The sequence below is a fragment of the Acanthaster planci genome, linkage group LG02 (assembly GCF_054643075.1).
Source record: "Acanthaster planci isolate LZ-2023a linkage group LG02, COTS_SCS, whole genome shotgun sequence".
NCBI classification, from domain to species: Eukaryota; Metazoa; Echinodermata; class Asteroidea; order Valvatida; family Acanthasteridae; genus Acanthaster; species Acanthaster planci.
In genome coordinates, this window is record NC_141778.1 from 25,201,841 (window position 1) to 25,226,873 (window position 25,033).

General features: G+C 42.7%; 1 protein-coding gene across 1 annotated transcript in view; it reads right to left on the bottom strand.

The window, feature by feature from the left end:
- LOC110975943 (uncharacterized) overlaps window positions 1-25,033 on the bottom strand; it is a 61,555-nt gene that overhangs the window by 1,703 nt on the left and 34,819 nt on the right. Inside the window, exons 28-49 of the mRNA XM_087133795.1 lie at window positions 23,489-23,645; window positions 21,835-22,029; window positions 19,828-20,577; window positions 18,231-18,398; window positions 16,788-16,949; window positions 16,032-16,193; window positions 15,221-15,430; window positions 13,834-14,526; window positions 13,211-13,441; window positions 11,648-12,516; window positions 11,116-11,263; window positions 9,355-9,475; window positions 9,102-9,235; window positions 8,571-8,802; window positions 7,914-8,104; window positions 7,095-7,292; window positions 5,650-5,889; window positions 5,144-5,314; window positions 3,204-3,407; window positions 1,996-2,180; window positions 1,205-1,343; window positions 231-434 (exon numbers count right to left, since the gene is read on the bottom strand). Coding sequence (XP_086989921.1) covers window positions 231-434; window positions 1,205-1,343; window positions 1,996-2,180; window positions 3,204-3,407; window positions 5,144-5,314; window positions 5,650-5,889; window positions 7,095-7,292; window positions 7,914-8,104; window positions 8,571-8,802; window positions 9,102-9,235; window positions 9,355-9,475; window positions 11,116-11,263; window positions 11,648-12,516; window positions 13,211-13,441; window positions 13,834-14,526; window positions 15,221-15,430; window positions 16,032-16,193; window positions 16,788-16,949; window positions 18,231-18,398; window positions 19,828-20,577; window positions 21,835-22,029; window positions 23,489-23,645 — 5,764 coding nt within the window. The remainder of the gene's footprint in view (window positions 1-230; window positions 435-1,204; window positions 1,344-1,995; window positions 2,181-3,203; window positions 3,408-5,143; window positions 5,315-5,649; window positions 5,890-7,094; window positions 7,293-7,913; window positions 8,105-8,570; window positions 8,803-9,101; window positions 9,236-9,354; window positions 9,476-11,115; window positions 11,264-11,647; window positions 12,517-13,210; window positions 13,442-13,833; window positions 14,527-15,220; window positions 15,431-16,031; window positions 16,194-16,787; window positions 16,950-18,230; window positions 18,399-19,827; window positions 20,578-21,834; window positions 22,030-23,488; window positions 23,646-25,033) is intronic.

Genomic DNA, 25,033 nt, shown 5'->3' on the forward strand with positions numbered 1-25,033 from the left:
GTCACAGGCTATTCAAATGAAATATGACAAAAGTATTCCTTTGTCAACTGTGAGTCCCTTTACTTACATGAATGAGCAATTTTGTGAAGGGACTTGGGACTGGACTTGTGATGGATCCATCTATAACACTGAATTCCACTGACAGCGTCAGTCCCACGCACTTTACACACCGTAGCTCTTCTGAGTAAATGTTCATACAAAACGAGATGTTAAAACAAGGCAGCACTTACCACATCGTGCATCCCGTAAACTAATCCGCACCGAGCCATGGGGACAGACTTGTGTGCCATAGGTCTGGGTCCTCTCAGTGTCTATGTCATAAACCTGAGCATCCATGTTCACAGCAAACAGGCCTGACGCAGAATGATTGATCAGACGAAGCGCTGAGTCTTGCAGTTCATTGATGGCCTCCACCATGCTGCTTTGGGTGGACACTGGATGGGTTGTACAGAGAAAGAGGACAGATAGTCACATACTAAACTATAGTCAGATAGTCAAACTATAGTCACATATATAGTTAAACTATAGTCACATAGTTAAACTATAGTTACTATAGTTACTATAGTTACTATAGTTAAACTATAGTCACATACTAAACTATAGTCAGATAGTTTACTGGTCATCGTCCAGACCTATATATCATCCACGACCTCCCTTTATATTTCTCTTCACCTTCAGATGAAAAATTTACAGCATGTTTTGAAGTTCGCTAATCTTATCTCAGTCACTACGCCACTGCCCTCATTCCAAGTGAAAGTTTTCTCCACTGTACGAAAGGTGAGAGCTTGAAGGCTGATCCCATTGGTATAGCATGCTCAAAACATGGCTTACCGCCTTAGCCAAGAAATATCTGGTTTGACCAAGTAAATGATTGCTACATATACCAATGTTGTCTTGTCATGGAGTATATTGCTAACTTTTGGAAGTGACTGAATGGAAGGTAATTATAGGAAACAATAGCTAAGGCCATTTGAAGTTGCAGTAGTCACTCTGAGCAACAACTTTCAGCCTTCTTCCGTGTCCATCGGATGAGCAAGGAGAATAGACACTCAGCTGCTAATCTGTTTTGAACTTTGCTGTTTGCAGCTGTCATTACTTTCTGAATGAATATTTGAATGAATTGAACCACTCTGAATGGCCAATGACCGACCTGCTCGCTAGTTTATCGTTTATATATACATGTAAATGCGATCGTGTATGATACCTTGTGCACTGGTCAGGTTCTGTTGGTCAGGGACATGGACATCCCGTTCCAGCCTCATGGTAATTTGGATCGGCTCAACGGATCGACGGCGACGTCTGCGGGTGTGGTCTGCTGAATTCTGGGTACTGCAGCCACTGACCTAAGGTGTAAGGGATCAACATGATGTACACATCACAACCAATGGTTTATGATCAAGTTCTGTAAAGCATCTGCTGGAGCTGTGTCCAGATCAACTGGCTATGGCTGAGTGTAACACACAGCTCTCTAATACATCAGCTCAGGCTGTGTCCAGATCAACTGGCTGTGGCTGAGTGTAACACACAGCTCTCTAATACATTAGCTCAGGCTGTGTCCAGATCAACTGGCTATGGCTGAGTGTAACAAACAGCTCTCTAATACATCAGCTCAGACTTCTAATGGAAACAACCTGTGAGGTGAGGATAAAACATTAATTTCACAAAAGGGAAAGATTTGTGTGTGAACATTTATTAATTATTATTTGCCAGTTGGCAGTGCAGCCCCCAAAAGCCAAAAAAAGCCTAGGAGGGCATATTTGTGAGGTGGGCTGCCATATGTCTGAATGGGTAAGAGCTGGCGCATCAGTGGCCAACAAATCACTGCATCAAACGACCGCTCTGATACCGCATTGTGTTTGTTACTGTGGTGATCTACTCTACACGTGCACAATGAAGACATCAAGGCTAAGCGCAATTGCAGTGAAAAAACGTAACAGCGAGCACTTGCCTCATCGGTTGTGTAGTTCCTTGTTAAGCTATAAACGGTCGACTTACCTGGGCACGTCTCACAGTACAGGAGCTGTCCTGCACACAGCTGAGAGACTGTAGGTTCAAGGTGATTCTGTCACTGACTGACTGATAAACCAGGCTATCTCTAACAGGGTCAACCCCATTACAGGTCAGCTCAGTGGAGTAAGCCAGGTTCATCTGCATGGCAACCTTATTAGGGGGCCTGAACTCTGCAGAAGACAGGAATGTGAAGAGACAACTGAGCATGCTCTGTAACTCTGTCAAAACAGTGGTAACAATGTGAAGAGACAACTGAGCATGCTCTGTAACTCTGTCAAAACAGTGGTAACAATGTGAAGAGACAACTGAGCATGCTCTGTAACTCTGTCAAAACAGTGGTAACAATGTGAAGAGTCAACTGAGCATGCTCTGTAACTCTGTCAAAACAGTGGTAACAATGTGAAGAGACAACTGAGCATGCTCTGTAACTCTGTCAAAACAGTGGTAACAATGTGAAGAGACAACTGAGCATGCTCTGTAACTCTGTCAAAACAGTGGTAACAACTAGAATTGGTTTAAACCTGTTACAAATGGATTCTTATTTTAGAGGTTGGCTACAGGCCTAAATTCTGTTTATGTAATCAAGTGATTCACACATACATGTAGATGTCAGATCTTGCTATGCTTGTGATGTAACCTACAATCATCACCTACATTTGATGCTGCACAAAGGAAAATCTAGCTGAACCAGTATTTGAACTTTAAATCTTTTGAATACATTTCTGGTGCATTGCCAAATGAATGATCTAACTGGTCCAAAGACCAAGGATGAATGCCGAGTCCCATGGTCTAGACGCTGCTCTGCAGGTGCTTATCTGCCGTGAGCGGAAATGATAGGTGGGATCTTTTCACATAGCAATGATGGTCCTTTGGTGCAAACTCATCATGACTGTGCACAGGTTCACGCCCACTTGGCACTGGACGTACTGAGCATGTGCAACCAATTTCTGTTTGAATGCACGGTCTCTGCATGTAAGCCAGGCATATGCACAAGCCCAGTTGAAAATCTTCCTAACAAGCTGTCTCTTCTTGGCTGGATCAGGAAAACCTTAAACTCAGGGTGGGTTGATTGTTGAATTGGTTTTGGTGAGATGAGACAGTCTGCTGGCATTATCTGCTGCACTGGACAATAACTGTTGGAATTGGTTGACAAGTGATAAAGCAAACAGCACAGGTGATGAAATCGCACTCACTTGTACACCGCGGAAGGGCCGCTCTTGGATTGTCCTGTGTCTCGTGGGACCACCTGTAGTTGGTAGATGGGCCACATCGGTAGAAGGGTAAAACGGCCCGGCTGAATGCGTAGCCTGGCCAGCAGGAGGTGGTACAATTCTGCTCCTCTCCTCGAAGTTGGCAGACTAGGTTTCCTTTGGAGGGGCGTGTCAATTGCCTACAGCCTGAAAGAAAGTGAGAGACAGAGTGGTGAAAACCGCTCATTGCAGGGCAACTTTCCTAAAGTTCTCATCTGTGGACTTGTTTTTTCTGCCTGTCATTATGAAGTCCAGAATACAATGGAGGGGCAAGGAACCTGACTATATCTCATTTAACACTCAGGCTGCATCCGAATCTCTTATCTAGAGCTACGTCTAGGTCTTCACTCCATTGGAAATACGTGGAGACCAGTAGACGATAGACCTAGCCGTAGCTCTGGAAGCCCGTTTCGGACACGGCCTCAGCTCAATCCTGCCTTACGTGGTACATGTAGGTGCAGATGGAAGTGTGGCAGAGCCACAAATTAGTTAGTGATTTAACCCCTTCACGCCGGGATTCTTTTGACCGTGACTGTTGGGCTGCGGTATGCCCAGTATGCAAAGCTTTGTCCATCAGCAGGCCCCATTGAACCAGCAGCTGCACGATGAGAATGTATGTGTGGTACGCACTAATCCTCACACAATGGTGCGGCATTTGCCGTCCTCCGTCACAAAGGGGTTAAGACACTTTTTGCATAGCAGTAGCCCCCCCTTTAAAATATTTTGCCTTAGTTTAGAGTCCCCCTTCCTTTTCCTAGTAGTGTGTTCCCCTGTCAATTAGTTTTGCCCTAGTCTCCCCCATATAATGCAGCCACATCGTCTGGCCACACTGAATGTGGCAAATCAGCAAGGACCAGTCATCTTATATGTACTGTTCCTCCTAACTGGAGTGTGGTTTTCTGCTTGAGTCCTGTCTGCTAGAAGTTAGTGATTGAAATCATATACTCATGAGGTCCATTTTACACACTGTGTTGGTTAACTGGTTCTTTGTTTATCTCGATTTTAATTGCTAGTTTATTGTGTTGGGTTTTTAGGTTCTCCATTTCTAAATCTCTGGATTTGGTGAAGTTTTATTGAATTTTCATCTTTTTTTTTAGGTTTAATAGAAGTGGTTGGTTTTTCATCTGATTGTTTCTGCAAATAAATTCTTTTGGCTATTTTTAATACCTAGAAGTATGTGGCTGAGTCCTTATTCATTCAGTTTGTTCCCTGCGACGAGTAGTTAGTTCTTCTGTAGTATCGAAAGTTCCCCCTTGGTAAGATTTAGCGTGCCATTTTTATGTATTAAAAATGGATGAATGTTATCTGTGAACCAACTGAGTTGCACGACACAAACAGTGTTCACAAACAGATGGCCAAGGCTCTGACCATCCTCAAGGAAAATTTCTGCACTGAAAAACTGAATTAAGCCCAAAAACCTTTCCACGTGTGAGCTACTGCTTTTTAAACTTCCAAGATGGAGTGAAATCAGTGAAATGGCCTAACGACATCACAAGCTGGTGTGGTACTTGTATGCAAGTTTCAGGCAGATAGTTTAAAGTTTCATATAATTTTTGCTCATCCAATTGCTCTGCGCAGCTGGTCAATTCTGCTTGAAATTTTCAACTATACTTCCCTTTTTTGAAACAATCTTTCACAACTGTGAATAAGAGACTATAGGCAATTGGCTGATGGGAGCTTATTGACAAATTGTGCAGTAAGATTGATCAATCACACAACGATCAAGTGACTGACCAACTGCGCCAAATGTAATACACCCTAACTTGGGCAGGATTCGGCCGATGCTCCAATCACTGGACCTGCACAGGTGCCCCTGCCACTGGATAGCAACGATGACACAAGGACCACCCATATGAGATAAGATGGATGGTGATGGCACTCACTAGGGCATGGTCCGGTGTTGCACTGTTGGGTTTCAGAGGTTGGACCATCACAGGTGCTACCGCCATAGGCTGGGCGGGGGTTGGTGCAGGACCGGCGACGGGTCTGGGTACCGCCTTCACAGGACCGGCTGCAGTCACTCCATTCAGTCCACTCACTCCAGCCTCCATCAACTAGTTGTAGAAAAAAAAATGCTTAAAATTGTCCCTCTTAGTTCAAGGAATGGGGAAAATGAATTCTTTGCAATTCTTTGTAATTGCAATAAATGGACTATTGGATAGTTTTAGCATTGTCCACATAGCTTTGCCATACTAATTCAAACATATTCATCAGTAAATGCAACTTGAACATTAGCCACCATTTACATTACATACTGGTGTGGGTGACGTTTTATTTCTCCACTTTTGCAATGTAGTCAACCTTAAAGATGCCCGTTTTGTTCTGCGTTGTCACGATATTGTTCCATTCTTCAATAAATTGTAATATTTTTCAGTTGTCATGACTGTACCTCTTCTCAGCTCACAGGCTTGTCCTGAGAACCCCAGTGAGCACTGGCAGGTGAAATTGCCTATCCCATCCACGCAGGTTCCTCCATTGTCACAAGGGCTGGAGTCTGTTCCACAGTCATCAATGTTTGTCTGACAGCGTTGGCCAGTGAAGCCCAGGGGACATTGGCAGATAAACTGATTGACATCATCAATGCAGGTACTGCCTGAAGCACAAGGGTTGCTGGCACAGTCGTCCACCACTGGGCAGACAGAAAAAAAAAATCAGGTTGACAATGTTCAGTGCACAATCTTCAGGTCACTGCCAACAGGAGCAATCCCGATGAGATCTGAAAGCTTTTCATGGTGGAGATAGGAAGTAAATCAAGGAGCAATCCACAATACACTGTGACATCAAGTACTGGCCTAAGGCATCACTGATTGATAACAGACTACTATTGGGCTGCCACTGATGTGAGCTGATTTTCAAAGAAATATACTCTCACGACTGGTTTTGACCACACAGTGTGTGATGGAGTACTATCTGGACCAACCAGCACGGCAGTCTTGAATTGAGACTATGCACCACAAAGTATTTGTCGTGCATTTTTTTACTTCACAATTAACTTTCTCTCGGCATCATCCTGCACTGAATAACTGGTCGGGCACTTTGTGTCACTTTCAGGGCCAAACCAGCACCAGCCTATGTGGCGGTTTTCCAAAACTTGGCTGTCTCTATATTCAAAAGCTGCATTTTCACAGATTTAGTCATATAACTAGACCCCCCATACATGCCATGTGCTCCATGCATCTCCATTTTCTGTCACAGATATATCCAGTGGTAAAAGTATGGGGCCAAGGCTCTGAGGATGTTCATTCAGTCTCAATAGCACAGATTCAAACTGACTGTGGAGCTATATGTTTGTGCACGTTTTGTGAAGGCCAAAACAAAGTTGAGATTTTGAGGAGGGTGCAATGTTGTGTCGCTATTTGTGACCTGTTCTGCGAACTGAATAAATCATAAAGCAATTTTTTCTCAGAAATGTTGTTTCAGTTTGTAGTTGGTTTGTATGTATCATTCATTTTGGTATCCTCATGAATATGGACATTGAGGGTGAAAGTGTTGAGAGTTTCACTGATTTCAAAGGTATGGGCTCTTTAAAAGGCCTGTTACTCAAATGTGGCTCGGTCACTTGTGACTCAATTTCCCCATAACAGGTCATATTTTACTGTCAGGGGTTGGCCACTCATCAGCATCTTCTGCACAGCCGTGAGTCCACTGTGCATTTGTTACTCAAACTTCTCTTTCTTGGCCACAAAGCTTTAAGTCAATTTCAAAGCAGTCCAGCAGTTTATTTATTCACCAAGTATGATACTACATCAATGTTAAGAATTGATCTGTCACTTATCCAGGGGGGGAAAGAATGGCTTCAAAGGGGCTGGACTATGGGACAGATCAAAGCCTCACCGTCACACTTTGTAGGCATAAAAAATTGGATTCGTCCAAGTGAAGCCTTGTCCATGAAGTCAGCAGCGGCGATAACATTGCCAGGGGCAACCTGGTCGCAGGTCTGCGCGTACTGTTGAATGACAGAGGCAGTCTGCACTGCATCCCACAGGTGCACGTTACTCAGGGAACCGGTGAAACATTCCAACTGGGTATCAGCTACAGACAATAACAATATAAAAGGACACTGCTCTGTCAAAGGTGTAATGACCAGATATAAAGAAGCCTACAAGAGAAACACTTTGGGGCACGATGCTTGCTGGTATTGTCTCACAATGAAATTGCTTTTTATTAACTTCTTTAGGAAACTTTACAATTTTTTAAAAACAACTTGATCTCACATAACTAGCTAGCACATAACAATCTCATTGCAATATGGTGACACAATCAAATCCATGCATCACCTCTCATGTGTATGCACTTGTGCTCCCACACAACTGCACTGAGCCAACAAGTGCTTTGCTTAATAATGAAATATGGAGACACCATAGAAAAACCACTGTTACAAAGGAGAAAGCCAACCAACCACTCGACTCATCATCACATCAGGAATCAATCGCAGGACTACAGTGAGAGGTGAGTGCTTCACACTCAAGCAAGTCCACACATCCATACAAATGGGAAGTCGTTTTCAACAACAGTAGTAATTACAGCTTCAGAATATGCTCCAAAAAATTAGTACATTTTATATGCTATGCAAGCATTATATGAGCCTGTGCTAACTTTCTGTGCTTACATTCCCAAAACAACTTTGGAGGAAACTCAGTGTGGTGTACTCACCGGCATTACGTAGCTCACCCAGCATGAACTCCCCTCCACTGTCAATAACAGTGCCCGGTCTGATCATGAAACCCATCGTGTACAGATACCCATCTCGGTAGACCCTGACAACGCCACCGTGCTCGTTCCATGAGATGGCCAGGTGATGCCAATGGTCGTCATTCACAGAGATGGAGGAGGAAAACTGGTACCTGTGCCACGAGGACAGAGCAGCAGGGATTATGATGTTGATACGCTGATGTCACAATCTCATCTGGTTCCCGACTGACTAAACAATGTATATTATCTCCATGTCAATCACAGCCATTCACAGCATTCTATTTCAACATTACTCATTATTCCGTTTTGTCTCACTTAACTACATGTACAACAGCTCCATCATTTAACAATGGACTGCTCTCACGGGGGAAGGTTGCTAGTAATCGATGGCCTTGCTAACGGCCATGCAGCATGGTTCTTTCACACACAGTTCTGATGACAGTATTTCCCCAATGGTCCAGTGAATCGGTCAATGCAAATGGCCAACATTCCAGTGCTGAAAGTTCCACGTTGAAAGGGGTCCACTGGGTGGTCCGGATCGATTGTTTCCACGTTTTGATTCCAGAGACTTACTCCAGGTAAGTCAAGGGAAGAGTTGTCAAAATGAGAGGAACTCACCCTTGAATGTAGACTTGCAATGCCCCAGGATTGCTGATAGCAAACTCTGCATTGTCCAGTGTCTGTCCCGAGCTCTGGGTTGTATACGCTAGGATGACTCCCTCAGCTGTAGCCGTGCGAATCCACATCATTATGGTGAACGCTGCCAGTGGTTCGTTAACAGCGTGACTCAAAGTGACAAATTGCATGTGTCGACTGCCACTGAACTCCATGTCAAAGTTGGACAGTGCATCTGGTGAGACGGGTATTAAGAGCCAATGTGTAACAATGCCCTACCACAAGCGCCAATGAAAAGCAATGAATTCAGTCTCTTTTCTGTTTTGTGCCAACAACGGGCTGAGTCGCACTCAAATCAATGATACTGCATCGCGTTCACATTTGTCTGAGGACGGCCAAAGTGCCCATGGTATATAAATGCGTATGTGGTCTCGTGATGTCCGAGGACGGCCAAAGTGCCCATGGTAAATAAATGCATATGTGGTCTCATGATAAACTCTGGAATCCCCCAAAAAAGGAATGCAAAAATCTTACGATGGCTGCAATATGTGCCAATAAATCCTGGTCTGCATCTGCACTGGTATTGGTTGACACCATCAATGCACTGAGCTCCATTTTGACAAAGGTGGCTGTCACATTCATTGATATCCTGCTCACATTCAGGGCCACTGTAATCAGAAACACACAGCAAACCAATACTATCGTCTTGCTTCACACTGTCATAGTGTTACCATTAACTGCATGTTAGAGAGAACTCCAATGAATACAAATCATGAATTGTACCAACCTGTAGCCTGGTGGACAGTCACAGGAGTACATGTTGAGCCCATTGACGCATGTACCACCGTGCAGGCAAGGGTTGGGTGTGCAGTTATCAATAGCTGCCTCGCATCGCAACCCAGTGAAACCTGAAGGAGACATTGAAAGTGACACTACTAACAACTCCCAACCAGAGTGCCCGATCATCCCAAGAGCTTCCACACTACCGTTTGCAAGTGGTGCAAACCAAAAGGGAATAAAAATTGAAATTCCAACTGCATGGGACGTGTTTTCCTGATATGCATAGCTTTACATTTTTTGCCATATTCTTAATCATTCCACAACCTGCTATTCAGTGTATCAAATTATGTTGTCGAGAAAACAAAAAGCAATGTTCATTTGCACATCAAAACTGGCGAGGAAATTTCATTTTGAGTGCTAAAGCATAGACGGAGTAACAACTTGTTTTTCAATGTACCCCAACTTAGCACGACTGCCTTTCGAAAGTACACTTGAGTTTCTGGATCCAAAATATAGAATTCCTACTCTACCTTTAAGCACAAACTGGAGTTATATCTCCTGTAAATTTATGCTTTCCAATCTGTACATTTTCTCTAATCCAGTTTAACCATTTCTCATCACAAAACTAACTTGCGAGCTTCCTCCTTGTATATTCACCATTACCTGGGTTTTTGGTTTGCCAGGTTTTTGCTCTTAAATGGGGTCTCGGACTTTTCTATGTGTTTTGGTGTACACAGCATGCTTACACAAGCTGTTGCTTATTTAGGGTTTTGCCACCACATCTTAAATTTGATTTTCTGATTTGTAACTGTTAATATTTATGTAATACATGCTACCATAAAGGGGAAATAATACTATTACTAACTTTGTAAGAGCACAAAGCGATCTACTGTTTCAATCAGACTACAGCTTCCACGCCTGTTCATAAGTATAAGATGGGTGTTGGTACACTTGTAGAATTTTATATCCATAGTGGAAGCACTACTAACGTGACTGGTCCTCTTTCGTTGGGATTTGTGTCAGAAGCGACACCACGTTGCCTGCTCTTGTGCCTGACATCACTGCTTACATACTGAAGGGAGCCATGTAAGTGGTCAAGGTATCACCAGTGACCAGTTTAATTTCAATATCAATTTTCAGTTTAATAACATTTATTCCCATAATTCTATGTGTGGGATATGACAAAACTTTGTGTTTTGGTTATTTTTAGTCAGAAAAAGTTCTGAGCACACATCCACCGCAACTGAATAAAAGATGCTAGCTGCCACAATTTAACACATTTTCCTGTGGGCAAACGTGGTCTTTGAAAACCCTCTCATTTATCACAGACTTGGCAGCTACCTTTCATCTGCATGTTACTTCTTACAGTTGAAGCCTCAGTCACCTGTGAGCAGCCTTCCAACACAACTTGGTCAATAGTCATCTACAGGTTTGCCAATCATTTAAACATTACACGATTGTTTTCGTTCATCAATGGTGGAAATTTGGAGACACTCTGAAGTAACCCCCCCCCAAATTATACAAATCTTCTTTACATCCCTCATTCTAACAGTCGACTGAAAAGACCCTCTGAGTGCGATGCAATCTTTCACACAGGCTATAAATTTTGAGACAACTTTAACCCCTTGGGGTCTGTAAAAAAGCCTTTTGCAGTTTAATGGAGGATTTTCACTGTAGGACTGTTTTCAGGCAAAATAAACCAGTTGAGCAGCTAGGTTAAAACTCACTTTCCAGGAGCCATGGACACAGATGATATTGGGCAAGTTACCTGGTTCACATATACAGTGGTGTGTGCTGTTTCCAGAGGGCAGACATTGTGCACTGTTCTGGCATGGCTCAGCTGAGCAGATGTCTAAAGCCGTCCCACAAAACTGTCCTGTGTAGCCTGGAGCACAGCGACAGGAATAACGGTTGGCCTGTAGGTAAGGACACAAACCACCACAGAGAAAGGTCAGGTCTTTGGAAAAACACATTACTGATGGGCATCAGACGAAAGCTCTATCTTTGAAGGTGGTAACTCAGAGAGAAGGAACAGAAAGAACTGAGAATCTTGAGCTTGTGGTGCAAAATGTGGAGAAGGGCAGTAAAAGAAACTGAAGTAGAATGCACAGGCTCTTAAGAAAGGAAGATTGAAGGTCACCTAAGCTTAGGGCATAATGTTAGGTTTAAAAAGTCAGAAGGGATCCCAATTTCAAAGATAAAAAGCAGAATATTTCTCCACAAAGCACAAATAAAACTCATGCTTAATAGCTAGACTTCATGACGAAGTACCCTTTTACAATATCATTTTATATCCTCACCTGATCAACACAGCTCGCTCCATTCAGACACTGATGGTTAACGCAATCATCAATATTAGTCTGGCACAGTATTCCTTCAAACCCAGCCTGACACTGACAATCAAAGCCATTGGCAGTCAAGTTACAAGACCCACCATGCCTGCAGGGATTGGGCTGACAGTAACCGGTGTCAATTTGGCACAATGTACCTTTTGTACCGTCCTTGCACTCACAGATGAAACCATTGATCCCATCAATGCAGACTCCTTTATTGTGACAAGGGTTACTCAGACATTCATTGATGTTGATCTCACAGTTCTGTCCTGAGAAGCCAGGCAGGCACTGACATGTGAAGGACTGTACGCCATCGATGCAATGACCTGAGTTCAGGCAAGGGTTACCTACACAGTCGTCTTCATTAATCTCACATTGCTCACCAACCCATCCATCTGGACAGTCACAGATATAACCATTCACCACATCACGGCATGTACCACCATTGGCACATGGATGAGACTGGCATTCATTGATATCAATGTCACACCTGCGGCCAGAGAAACCAACATTACAAATGCACTGGTAGGAGCTGATCCCATCCACACACTGGCCTTTGTCACAAGCCCCAGGTACACAGTCATCCTTGTTGATTTCACAGTTGATTCCACTGAAACCATCAGCACACTCACACCAGTATCCATTGATCTGATCCACACAGGTCCCACCATTGAAGCAGGGAAGTGACACACACTCGTTGATATCAATCTCACACAGAGTACCAGTGAAACCTTCCAAGCACTTGCAGGTGAATGTGTTGACCCCGTCTATGCAGATGGCTCCATTGGCACAGGGAAGAGAGGTACAGTCATCAAAATCAATCTCACAGTGCTCTCCTGGTGGGTAGAAAATGGAGAGAATGCTAAAAAATGAAGGTTACCAAACCACGAAGCAAAATGAGAACAAACCTAACTTCAGGGTTCACCACATGCTATTACAGCTATTTGTGGGACTGTTATTTTTCTTTCAAAACTAATACACCTCTGTGATATATCTTTATCCATAAAGGATTAATAAATCATTTCTGCATTACATTTCAATAGTGTCTGGAATCTCTAATTTCCTGATTACACTTGCATAATCAGCACTGAAAATTACCTTGAAAGCTTTGCACTTGCAACCGTGTACTCTGGAATGGTCTCAGGCATTGAATGTCTATCCATTATGAAGAATTTGAATTAGCGCTTGGCAACTCTTTAAGTAACTCTGTATTCAATCGTCTAGTCTTCAAATTGAAATTACTTGATTTTTCATGGGTTAAAAAATGTTGAGGAAATGTCAAATAGCCTCCAAAATCGGAATTTATTCCTACAACTTCTGGAATTTTCTTTTTGAAAAGTACGTAACGGTGGTCAATTCTATCACCAACATTCATCAGCCATCAGGTTCTAGTCTGCTGAAATGTTACTCTCTGCTAAAGAGGATATTTTCTGAGTCTTGGTCATTAACGACACAGTAAGGGTGGAATCACCACATTTTGATTCTATTGTTTTTAAATTCTTGGTTACAATCCCCGTCTCTGGAACTCACCAACAAATCCATCCACACAGAGACAGAGTTGGTCCATAGCAGGCAGTGCACAGCTGCCACCATTCAGGCAAGTCGTTCCTTCATAGCAGACATCCACCTGGATCTCACAGTCTCTGCCTGACAGTCCAGCAGGGCAGGCACAGTAATAATCCTCACCTTCAGCCTCACACACGGCGTTGTGATGACAAGGGTTGGGGTTGCAGAGGTCCGTGTGTCCCTCACAGCGAGGCCCTGAAATCAGCAGAGACAAGTCAGTAAAACAATGATTGGCAGTTGGTAGATATTCCGCGGGTTCTATCTTGGTCTCATTAAATTGTAGCCTAGAGTTTCATTTACAGCAATAATAAAAACGCTGTTAAGAAAAAGTTTACTCAGAGACTGCTGACACAATTTACAGTTTCTTACTTATCTCAAGCTATTAATGAGCATGTACACATGTATGTTTAGTGCTTTTCAGCATTTCCTCATTAAGTGCATGCACAAAACTGGGCCTAAAACATGAGACAGGGAGCGACATGGAGACTCAGAACAGAACTTAAGTGTCACCAATTTTGTCAATCACTACAGACCATATATCAAAGCAACAATTTGGTTCTTGGAAAGCTTTTGGGGAGAATACTTACCCTCAAAACCCTCCATACAGGTACATTCAAAGCTGTCGACACCATCAATGCAGCTTCCTCCGTTAGAACACGGTTCACTGGCACACTCATTCACATTAGTCTCACAGTCAGGTCCAGTGAATCCTGCAAAGCATTCACATTGGTATCCTGTCTCCTCTGTGGAGATCTCTGTACATACACCATCATTCTCACAAGGATGGTAGTCACATGGGCTCAGTAATACATCACAATGGACCCCACCATAACCATGGGGACAGGCGCACTGATATCGATCATCCAAATCCTGGCAGGTTGCACCATCAGCACAAGGGTTGCTGGCACAAATATCAATGTCAATCTCACAGTGTTGACCAGAGTAGCCTGTGATACACACACAGTGATAAGCACCGTCGCCATCAACACAAGTACCATGGTGTTGGCAGGGGTTGGACTTACACTCATCAATGTTAGTCTCACAGTTCTCTCCGATGAAGCCAGCAGCACACTCACAGAAGTAATCTCCCTCCACATTATGGCAAGATCCATTATGCTGACAGGGATGCATCAAACACTCATCAATGTCTTCCTCACAGGTGACACCAGTGAATCCAACATCACAAGTACATATGAATCCACTAGTCTGGTTGCTACATGTACCACCATGCTCACAAGGGTCATTCATGCAGAAATCAATCCTGATAGAGCAATCATCACCTACATTGTAGTACAAAAAGAGAAATAACAGCCATATCTTCTATTATTGTGTACAAAGGACAGCTTGTGTGCTAAGCAGACAGCATCATTCACTGTGCACTTGTAGAAGTTTGTGATGGAACCCGACAACGCAACCTGATACAGGCATTATACAAAAAATGAAAGCCATTAAGCAGGGCTACTGCAGTTGTGTGGTTTGAGCAAGGCATCAAAACTACACCAATTACAAAAGAATAAGTGAAGCTATTCAGATGTAGGAAGAGTTATAGTATGTGGTAACTTCTACTTCAGGGATCAGCATTGAACTTTTCCATGGATTTGCGTTATTGTGATCTTTGCCGATCGAGTCTTTCTAACTAAAGGCAAAAACCTCTCAGCAAGCTCTTCTCAAACTCTGAAGGGTACCATCCCCTAAAAAGTTCAGACATCAATCACAAAATAACATAATCTCTTCCCTTTTTTCAGTAAACAATTCACACCACACGATGTGTAAAATATGCAAGGTTGCCTGTGCCAATAGCGCGGGGAATGTTTCAACGTATCACAGCAAATGACCACCAAGGATTCCCATTTCTAAGGTCCAAGGCAGTTGTGATATCTTATCATTTCAAAGAGTCAGTGTTCGGGCAAAACAAATAACACACCATGCCTGGAACGAGTTGGCAAGTGGTTCATCCATCTTTTATCCCAGTACCTTGGTATCCTGCAGCACAGGTGCAGCTGAACCCATTGAGTTCATCTACACAGGTCCCTCCATTGAAACAAGAATCTTGTTGGCAGTCAATCACATCAGTCTGACAGTGTTCTCCAGTCAGACCTGCTGGGCATTCACAGCGGAAGGACTCTAGTTGCTCCATGCAGGTTCCGCCATTCAGACAGGAAGTAGCAGAGCAGAAGGTTTGTACTGAGGAGGTGGACAATTTTGGTGCAATAACCTTGGCTTTTTTTCTTAAGATAATATCTAATTTAACAATGTATGACCAATAAATGATCTTACAAATGTGAAACACTTATTTGTTTTTTAAAATGCCTAAATGAATCTCTACCTGAAGATATCACTGCACCACCTACAAGTTCACAAATTTAGTGTCACTGCAAAAAATGGAACTTCCATTCATCAATGAAATGGACCTTCCATTTCTGAGCTGCAGCCATGCCATGTGCTTGGATGAATAATTTCAATGGCACGTACTCACCAATCCACCAGTCAGACGAAATGAATTTATTCTGCTATAACTACAGAGGAAACTATTGTTTATTTTGGCAAATTTCATTTCAAAGGTTGTTTCACCAAAAAAGCATTTCATCTCCTTAGGAAAACTGCATAAAGTGTAATCCTCTTCACGTCGAATGTACATCAAATGGAGACTCATTTCATACTCCTTTCATTCCAGTATTTAGTTCTCCAAAACAGACCTCATTTTGGCAACTTCAGATAAACTCAAACTTGATCCCTGTATGGTTTCTTTTTCCGAGTGCAACCCGGGAAGTCTAGTGTGACTTACTGGAACACATGCTGAGATTTGTGGCTCCCGTGACCTGCGTTATGTGTCGATCAGGGCATGGCTGACATGAACTCTGACCTTGCTCAGGCTGGTAGCTATGGTATGGGCAGGGAGTGCATGGCTGTACGCCAGACGCAGAGAATGACCCGGCAGGACACAAATCTGTCAGAACAAAGTATACGAGTTAAATACCTTCCACAATCTGTTAACAGAAGCTGTTACTTCAGTGTGCTAAATAATCTCCTTTCACAATCCTGAGTTTTATTAGTTCTGCTTATTTATAATACTTTCATTTATCATGGTCATTTTGTGGTCTGTGATTACTTCCTTACTTTCCCACTGGTAAATTTTTCAGCGTTAGGGAGACATTGGCTTTTAGGGAGACACATTCATGTAAACATTTAAGTTTACTCCGCGCTGAAATGTTACAAAATAAATTTACAAATGGGTCATTTGGGAGACATTTCGTGGTGAATTTTTCAGCGTTAGGGAGACATTGGCTTTTAGGGAGACATTTCAGTGTCTCCCTATTTTCAAACTACCAGAAGGAGGCCGAATTTTACCGTCCATATTTTGAGAGATGATAGTTTAGGGCCTAAAATGAAAACAGACATAGTTTGGTTCAGATCAGATTGGGGAATATTGAATTATGGGACAATAAAGTTGGAAAAAAATTGTGCCCACTCTTACTGGAATGTCTCCCTAATGACCCATCAGCGGTAATCATAAGTACACTAATGATCATGCAACACTAACCTGAACAGTCCTCTATGTCCGTGGATCCAATGCTGGCCGTAGACTGACCGACTGGACATGGGAGACAGGACAGCGACCTAGCCTCAGACTGGTAGGATCCTTTCTCACACTTGGAACATGGCTCGAGACCGGTGTCAGAAAAGTGACCACTGGGACAAATGCCTGTGTTTATGGTAACACATGTATATATTAATTTGCGAGTGTTTCTTGACCTACAGTCATGGGTGCTGATATGTGTCCTCCAGTCATAATGAACATGTCAAGACCCCTTATATTGCATGTCTATATGTACTTCAACATAACACTGTTTTCTCTTTAATTTCACTGTCAGCAAATCCTAACTGAGATGCAAAGAGTGCAGAATTCCTGAAGCAAGCAGAAAAAGTTTGTTATCACTGGCAAGGACAGGTAACTTTCTTCAAAATAAACCAGAACTTGTTTACACCAAGACAAAAACACAGAAAATGACAATAATCATGATTGCAGTTTCGTTAACATAAATCACAACAAACTGTCAGCAGAAATGGCAATGGCAAGCTGTCTTTAAAAATAATTACTACCCTAGAACATGCCTTCAAATGCATACATCCACTGACATGTACAAATCTGCCATGTAGTTACAGCATCTGAAGTAAAAAGCTTCAACAATGAGATATTCAGGTTGAATTAACAGACGAAACAATTTTCTACATCTTGGCTTCTTCTCTGTCACAGACTCCATCTTTTGATATTGATGAAGGCCGTTATATTCAAACTAAATAAAAAAATCTTCCAGTTTTGAGTTGAAAGCTTGTACTGCTTGATACCATTCCGACTGCACATATGCAGATCCTGTACCTTGATTGGCCGGGAGCTAGTCACATGGTATTCACCATTTTGGCTCTCCTGCTGAGGACAGCCAATGAACTATACCCAGAGTGATCAAAGCACTCTGACCGTAGCAATCACAGAACTATACTCCTAACAACTGATACTGTGTGCAAATGCGAACGGGTGCGTGTGTAACATGTATTCCCTGAGTTGCATGGAAACATACTGTGAGGAGGTAGTTTGGAGAAGCGCCACTGAATTTCGGACAAATTTTGTACCCAAATAGAAGTACATTTAAATTGCATTTAGATTCATAATCATCATTCATCACTTAAAGGAAGTAAACTCTATGGCACAAATATTGACTACTTTATCTAGTGTTGAAGTAAAACTAGCCTCCCAAAGTGATCCATGGAGCATTCTACATTCCGCAGCTCTACCTTGAGAGAGAAAAAAAGAATGTTCCGTGGTTAACCTTGGAAAGCTTCATGTAGTTTGTCTGGGAAACCATTTTCACTACAAAACTTGAAGCAGTCAGTAGTTTGGCCTCTGTGTTCCACAGTCTTACGGTGAATAGTGGTATTCATGGCAGCTCTTGCTTGAGGAGTGGACCCTCCCTACTTTTGCACTCACCCAGGCAGTCTGTCAGATTGGCGGACCCAACGCCAACAGTCGACGTTCCTACAGGACAGAACTTGCAGGTGAACTGGGGCTCCAGGTCTTCATCTTGATACCGACCAATAAGACACTCCTCACAGGTCAGAGTGTCATTGTTGAAAAACTGACCGGCTGGACAGCCAACTGGCTCAGTAAAATTGGGTTGAAAAAAAAAAACAATACAGAGCTGTTTTAATAAACATATTTTTAAAGTTTTCTGGGTGATTCTAACTCTGTCCCTGTAATATTTCCAAGTCAACCTGCTCAGAACTCGGCTACATGTAGTATGGCGTTACATGTACAGGCAGTACAGCTTATTGTCTTGAACTTGAATTCTCAATTCTGATTGGTCTGTCCATGGCAACAAACAGTGTGATAACTGTATTGCATGGTTCATATCAAACCCTGTCTAATGCACTATTGAAACTCAATGAATTGCACTTTTTTTTACACTAACAGCAAATGCACATCTGCAAAAACTACTTTAAATTCACAGATTGCACACGTCAAGTCTGCTTGAAGATAAATTCGTTATCAAGAGCATGCTCATAGAACCCGGAATAATGTAGTGTGTCTGTGTCCCATATACCATCCCACCTTTGGCCTTGCGGTATACAGTACAGACGTAGTACATTATTCTGTGTTCTACTCGCGCCCGTGTGATAACTAAATAAAATTACTAATACGCTTCTTAAATGATCAAACACACCACATTGGGAAATTGACCAGGTGCCTACATGTACATAGTAACACGAATACGGAAACTGACTACAGCAAGATTTGAACCTGCAAGTTTCAAAGAGCCATGTCAGTGCTCCACCAACTGAGCTACCCAGCGCTGTACAGATCGTTTCTGCTCTGTGTTGATGTCTCTGTTTAGCAACGCTAGTCAGAAGCCAGTATACCCCTTTGTAACCAGGGATCATGCCACCAAAGTCACAGTGTCAACAACATTGGTGATGTTGCAAACATTGAAAGTGGTGAAATGGGTTCAAGCAAAGAGAATTTTGCTTTTCACATATAAATCTTCAAACAAACCACATAAAGGAATTGACTAGGTACCTGCAAAAAGCCAGTTCAATTACTCCATTCGATTTGACCCTGAAGTGACTACTCACACTGACTTAACAATGCCCACCTAGCTGGTTACTCCCACAAAACAATGGAAAAAACACGGTGGCTTGGTGGAATGTCGTCAAGGAAAGTTGATGCAGTTGTCAAAAGTTACAAAAAATACTTGAGTGTGACGACAAATTCATTTCATAACTTCAACTGGTGTATGACCTCTATCTTCACCCAGTAAGGAACTTTGAGAAACTCAAAGTCATTTATTTACTACCAAAGATCTACACCTGTGGCATAAGCACAAGGAAGCGCTCGAAAAGGAATCAAGTACAGTAATGGTAATTGTGAGGGGAGTTTGGAGGTCGCAGGTTCGAATCCCATTAAAGCCAATGTCATGGTTCATTTCTTTACACATTTATTGAGCACTGCAAGAATTAATGTGAGGTGTAGAGTATTAGGAAATATCTGTGAAATTTAGGTTGGCTGAAGAATTCAGTGACAGACATACCACAGGTCATGCTGTCCCTTAAAAAGCTGTAGGTTTCCATGTATCCCGGGGGACAGGATGGAGCTGGTTCATTAGGAACAAACAGAGGTAGTGGGTCTATCTCCATGCCGTCCACAGCAAGCCCCAACATGCCGCCGTCTGCCATGGCTTGTACATCATCGACTGCCAAATACAATCCATCATAGCCATTCCAGCATTCATTGTCAAAACTGTCCTCTGACATGTTGGAATTGGAGGGCAGCATGTAATTCATGCTGAACGAAATCCGGAAGGAGTGCGACATTGTTGACCGTCGACTGCGGGTCTGATCTCTGTTGGGTTTTGGCCTTGGGGTGGAGAACCAGTGGCGTTGGCTGTCGTGACTACTCTGCGGCGGCTTCCTTTTTGAATGCATGTTGGACAGCCACTTCTGGGCATGCTCAGAAAGCTTGTCTGCCACTGCGAGCTCTTGGGTGCTGACGTTCAGCTGGTCCAGCCCGAAAAAGCCGAAGTCCAGCGCTGAATCCTGCAAGGCGCTGACATCACGTCGAAAGATCCCACCCCTACCACTTCTGGGTCCACAGGTGACCTCCACATTGCCAACGTGGCACTCCGCAGAATAGGCAGTGCAGATCTCATGGAAGTAGCTCTCATTGACCAATATGGAGATGAATTGCTCTTTGATCTGGGCTTGTGTGTCGGGTGACGAACAATCACCACTGTAGTAATGCAGATCAGACAGCACATACATATGTCCTGGTCGCACTCTCCCTGCAAGGAAAAGACATCTTTTAGTTTGATTCATGTGACACTGTAGCCAACTTTATCTTTAACATACAGCATCTATGAATGTCATCAGGGGAGTCCGGTTTACACATTGTTTACTTTTCTACTGTTTTTGTCTCTGTCATTTCAAATTCCCAATGATTCTACACAGCTTCCAAACCATATTTTGTTAATTGCCTGGGGTTGTTTTTGATTTGTTTTAGGGGGGGAGGCTGCGAGGGGTAACTGAGTCCATAACCCAAGATCTTCTTGATTTTTATCTGGTTGTTTGGGGGTGTAAAATAAATTTGCCACTTTTCCAGGTTATAAAAAGATAGCCGGTGAAAGGCCTTGAAAAAAAAACTGGTCAAGAGTTTAAATCAGGGAGTCAACACTTACCAAGAAAGTGCATATATTAGTAGTGTGTTTTGAATGTTAACAGCCAGTAAGCATACATGTACCTTCTAAAAGCTGAAGATGAAGCCTACATTCTGTCTGTTTTAAATCTTTTTGTGAAAAGCTTATTTTGAACTCAAGGCCAGAAGAGGGGGAGGGGTCAACATATAAAATCCACAAGAAGAAACGTATCATTTTGGTGTAGCTGGCCGGTGACTGTGCCAACTGTGCTTCACTGCTATGTTTTTCCAAACGTCGTTTAGTGTCTCTCTTTTGCCTAGAGTTAACTTGTCCTGTTGCACCAAGTAATCAATTTGAGTTTCTGTAGGAAGTCAACTTTTGCTTTTAATGCACATGGTAGACTGCAGTCAATTCTATTCAGTCACTCAGCACTCTCCCTCCAAGCATCTCAGCTCATGTCCCACGAGTACTCTGTTTTAATCTTTGGAATCACGCAAAGACATTTTGAATACATTGGCAAAGTTCATATTTCACCTGATCAAAGGTTTGCTGTTGGGTTTTTTCACCCTTTCTCACACGTTGGCCTGTGCATAGGGCACAATGGAAAAAGTTGATACTTTGGGCCTATAATTATCCTTGAGAAATGACCGTGTTGACAAAAACGGCATGTCTGATTTTCATTAAAGTGGTGCAAAATAACTGCGAAGCTTAAAAACTCTTGAATGCCCAGCATAAAATTGAAAAGTACAATTTCCCCGCCCCAGCTCTTTTGGGGTTAAAAGTAGCAATAATTTGATTCCAACCTTGCATCAGTAGGATAACATTCTTTCCTAGGTGCAGAGAATGACAAGGACTGACTAGCTTCACAAGAACAACTCAACACTTAATAGGCAAAATCTAACTCACGAGCACAGCGTGGGAACCTCTGAACTGGTGCCCACTGCCCAGTGGAACCACAGACTAGGAATGTATGGCTGGGGTTGGTTGTTGGAGGCACGTCGTAATTTGCATTACAAAACATGGCACAGTGGAGTCCGAAGGCCCACTCATCACAGCCCTTGGCTCCATTTCTGGGTGGGTCCAGAGGACTACAAGGACGGGCTGCCAAGAAAAAAAAGATTAAAAGAGATTTACTTTTTCACAGAGGGAGTCCACATCAAAGCATGGTTGAACTTCTAAAAATAAAGATGAGCAGAACGGGGCAGAACAAAGCCTTTTTGAGAGGGAGCTCTTCAAGTGTAGAAGCAATGGATTTTTCTTGCACACAATTTTTCTGCAAGTTTTATCCTCTTCTTAACTGCAAGCAAAATATTTACCATCAATTTGAAAAGGGCAATTTTTAAAAACATTAAAAATGTCCCATGCTTTTCTGGACCACTGAGGGGGCTGTTGTTGTGATGTCATCTAAGGAAGACCTAGTTCAATGTTTCTGTTAAAATTGTGTCCTCAAAATTATTTCACTGAAAACATTTACGAGAAAGGGTTGCATGCTTGCTTAATTACTTACTACTGTAATACACAATGAATCACCAAAGGAAAGCACATTGAGGCCAGCAAATCTAAGACCTTCAGCAATTTTTTGTGCACAAACCAATGCAACACTGAAATTCTCTTCCTGGGATGGCCTCACAGTTTTACTCATGAATATGGAAATTCTCAGCAGCATAAGCGCCAAAAAGACAGCACAACACCCTTTAAAATAGTGAAACTCAAATTGAAAATGGAATTGAGACACAACGGTGCATTTTGAAGGTCTGTATTAAAAAATTGCATTGCAGCTACCCTGTAAGAAAAGCAAATGATGTCTCTGAGGGCAATTTTACTCTAATGTTGCAAGAAAATATTCTGCATCTAACACGTACACAGAAAAAAGTATGACTAACAAAGCATTATGTGAAGCATCAAAATTCACAGGCACAAATCCAACTTATCAAAAATTATAACGTATGAATGTACATGTAAGTTATCTGGTCTCAGAAGCACCTCCTCGACCCACAAAAAAAAAGAAAATTTGATGAGGCACAATAATGAAATGAAGTCAACTTAATATGGGACTCAAACCAGAAACCACAAGGTACGTACGCCCCAACCATCTGTGAGCATGTTATTTGTAGCTCTGGCAGAGCAAGAAAGGACCATGTATGTAGGTACCTCCTTGAATCATCCACTTCAAAATCACTGGCTGCTGAAGCCTGCAAGCCAGTGTAAAAAAGACATTTTTTTCTCACACACAACCATTTCTCGTACTATAAATCTGCAAGGAATCTATAACATGCTACTTCAGCACACTGTGAACCCCGAGCTCAAGAGACCAAAGTAATGACGCAATTTTCGTAGCAATGGAGGCTCCTTTGGTCGGAACTGCATTTCACTGGTTCACAAACGACTATGAACATTAAAAGCAAGCATTACAGTTGCATCGCTACCAACAATATGAACGCTCCTCACTAACATGGCTCTTTTAAACTGATGAGAAGGTGCTTCTACTCAAGACAGATAGACTAAGTACTCCAGCTATGCTTTTGTTAGAGTCTCATAACGGAAAAGGGGGACTACTCACGTGCGACTGTGACGATAAACTGGCACATTGTGGTCTTGCTGTTGTCCAGGTTAGTTGCACTGCACTGGATGTTGTGACTTCCCCATGGGAAGGACGATCCACTTTGGTGACTGCAACTGATGTCCAGTTCATCACCGGTCAGCTCTCGGAAAACAGGCTGCAAATGCATCCCCAAAAGAGAATAAAAATGTTCAAGTTTGATTCAATCAAGACTCAAGACTGACTTCAACATCTGAAAAGAAACAATTGCCAAATTTGTAACATACCAACGTGTTACAAAGCAACTTTTTTAATTTGTAAAAGGCAAACAATTTTTAAACACTGTGCTTGGTCCTCTTGCACTATTGAAGTAAAATTTTGCCAATTATGGACAAATGTGGCAGCCATGGTATCTACCACTGGCCATTTCTAGTGGCCCTGATTTTCTATGGAGCCACTGTTCCATGACAGTCTCTCCATTACAAAACCAAATTTGCTACTTGCCGCCTTTAACCACTTGCTGCCGGGGAACCCCGTTTTGACCACCATGGGTTTATATGCAGAGCCAGGGTGCCTGAAATGGGATAAAAGAGCTGGTCCGTGTAACAAAAGACCATACTCAGAACAAAAGACCTTGCCATCGTTTTTCGGTCTGCATTTTTCCATGGTAATCCGTCACTGTTTTTGAACAGTATACCACTGTTTTGGGCACAGCGCACCCACAGATTAGCACCACGGACAGAAGTGCTCTAGGGCCCCACTGATGAGTGACACAGCACCGCTGCATGCTAATCTAGCCGTGTTTGTAAAGACACCAATCGCATTCACTGGGGACAAAGGAAACGCAACACCTCACAATTCTGGGCTCTCTTTACAGGGCAGTAGGCCTGGCTGAAATACTCGGGAGTCAATGAAGGTTACCTGTCATGCAGGTGTAAACGTCCATTAAATGAAATGATGAATTTTTGAAGAATTTTGAAGACTGAAAATCTTGAAAATCTCCCGTATGTGTGCACTGCATTTTTAAAAGCACCCGGCAGCAAGTGGTTATAGGGAGCCCCTGCAAAATCCATTGCAACGTCGCTGAATTCATCTGTAAGTAGGGGCACTCAAGCCTTCACTGGCGTAAGGAGTACCATACCTTCTTCATATTAGGATTTCAAGCTAAACTGTCACTAGTCCGTTCATCATCATCATCTAACAGTTGCTATTTTCACTGTTTACCAGTCGTGCCCATGAAGATCAGAGCACAACTCAAAAATGCCACTGTGCTGAATTTATCCCAGGGTACAATGAAGTGGGACTGTCACACGGGTGAAGAAGTACACACATGCAAGAATCGCCCCAGCTATGCTTCAGGCAGACAACACGTGAACAGATGGCGGCACACATGTACCCTGCCTTTCCCTTAATTTTTAATGGCAACTGAATATGTCTGAGGTATGGTAAGACAAATATGACATGGTTTATTTAGTTTAGCTCCCCTCGGTATTGGAAGTTGACAAACTAGTTTCAACTTCCAGTACCGAGGAAATTTAGCTAAACTCATCTATCCACCCTAAAACT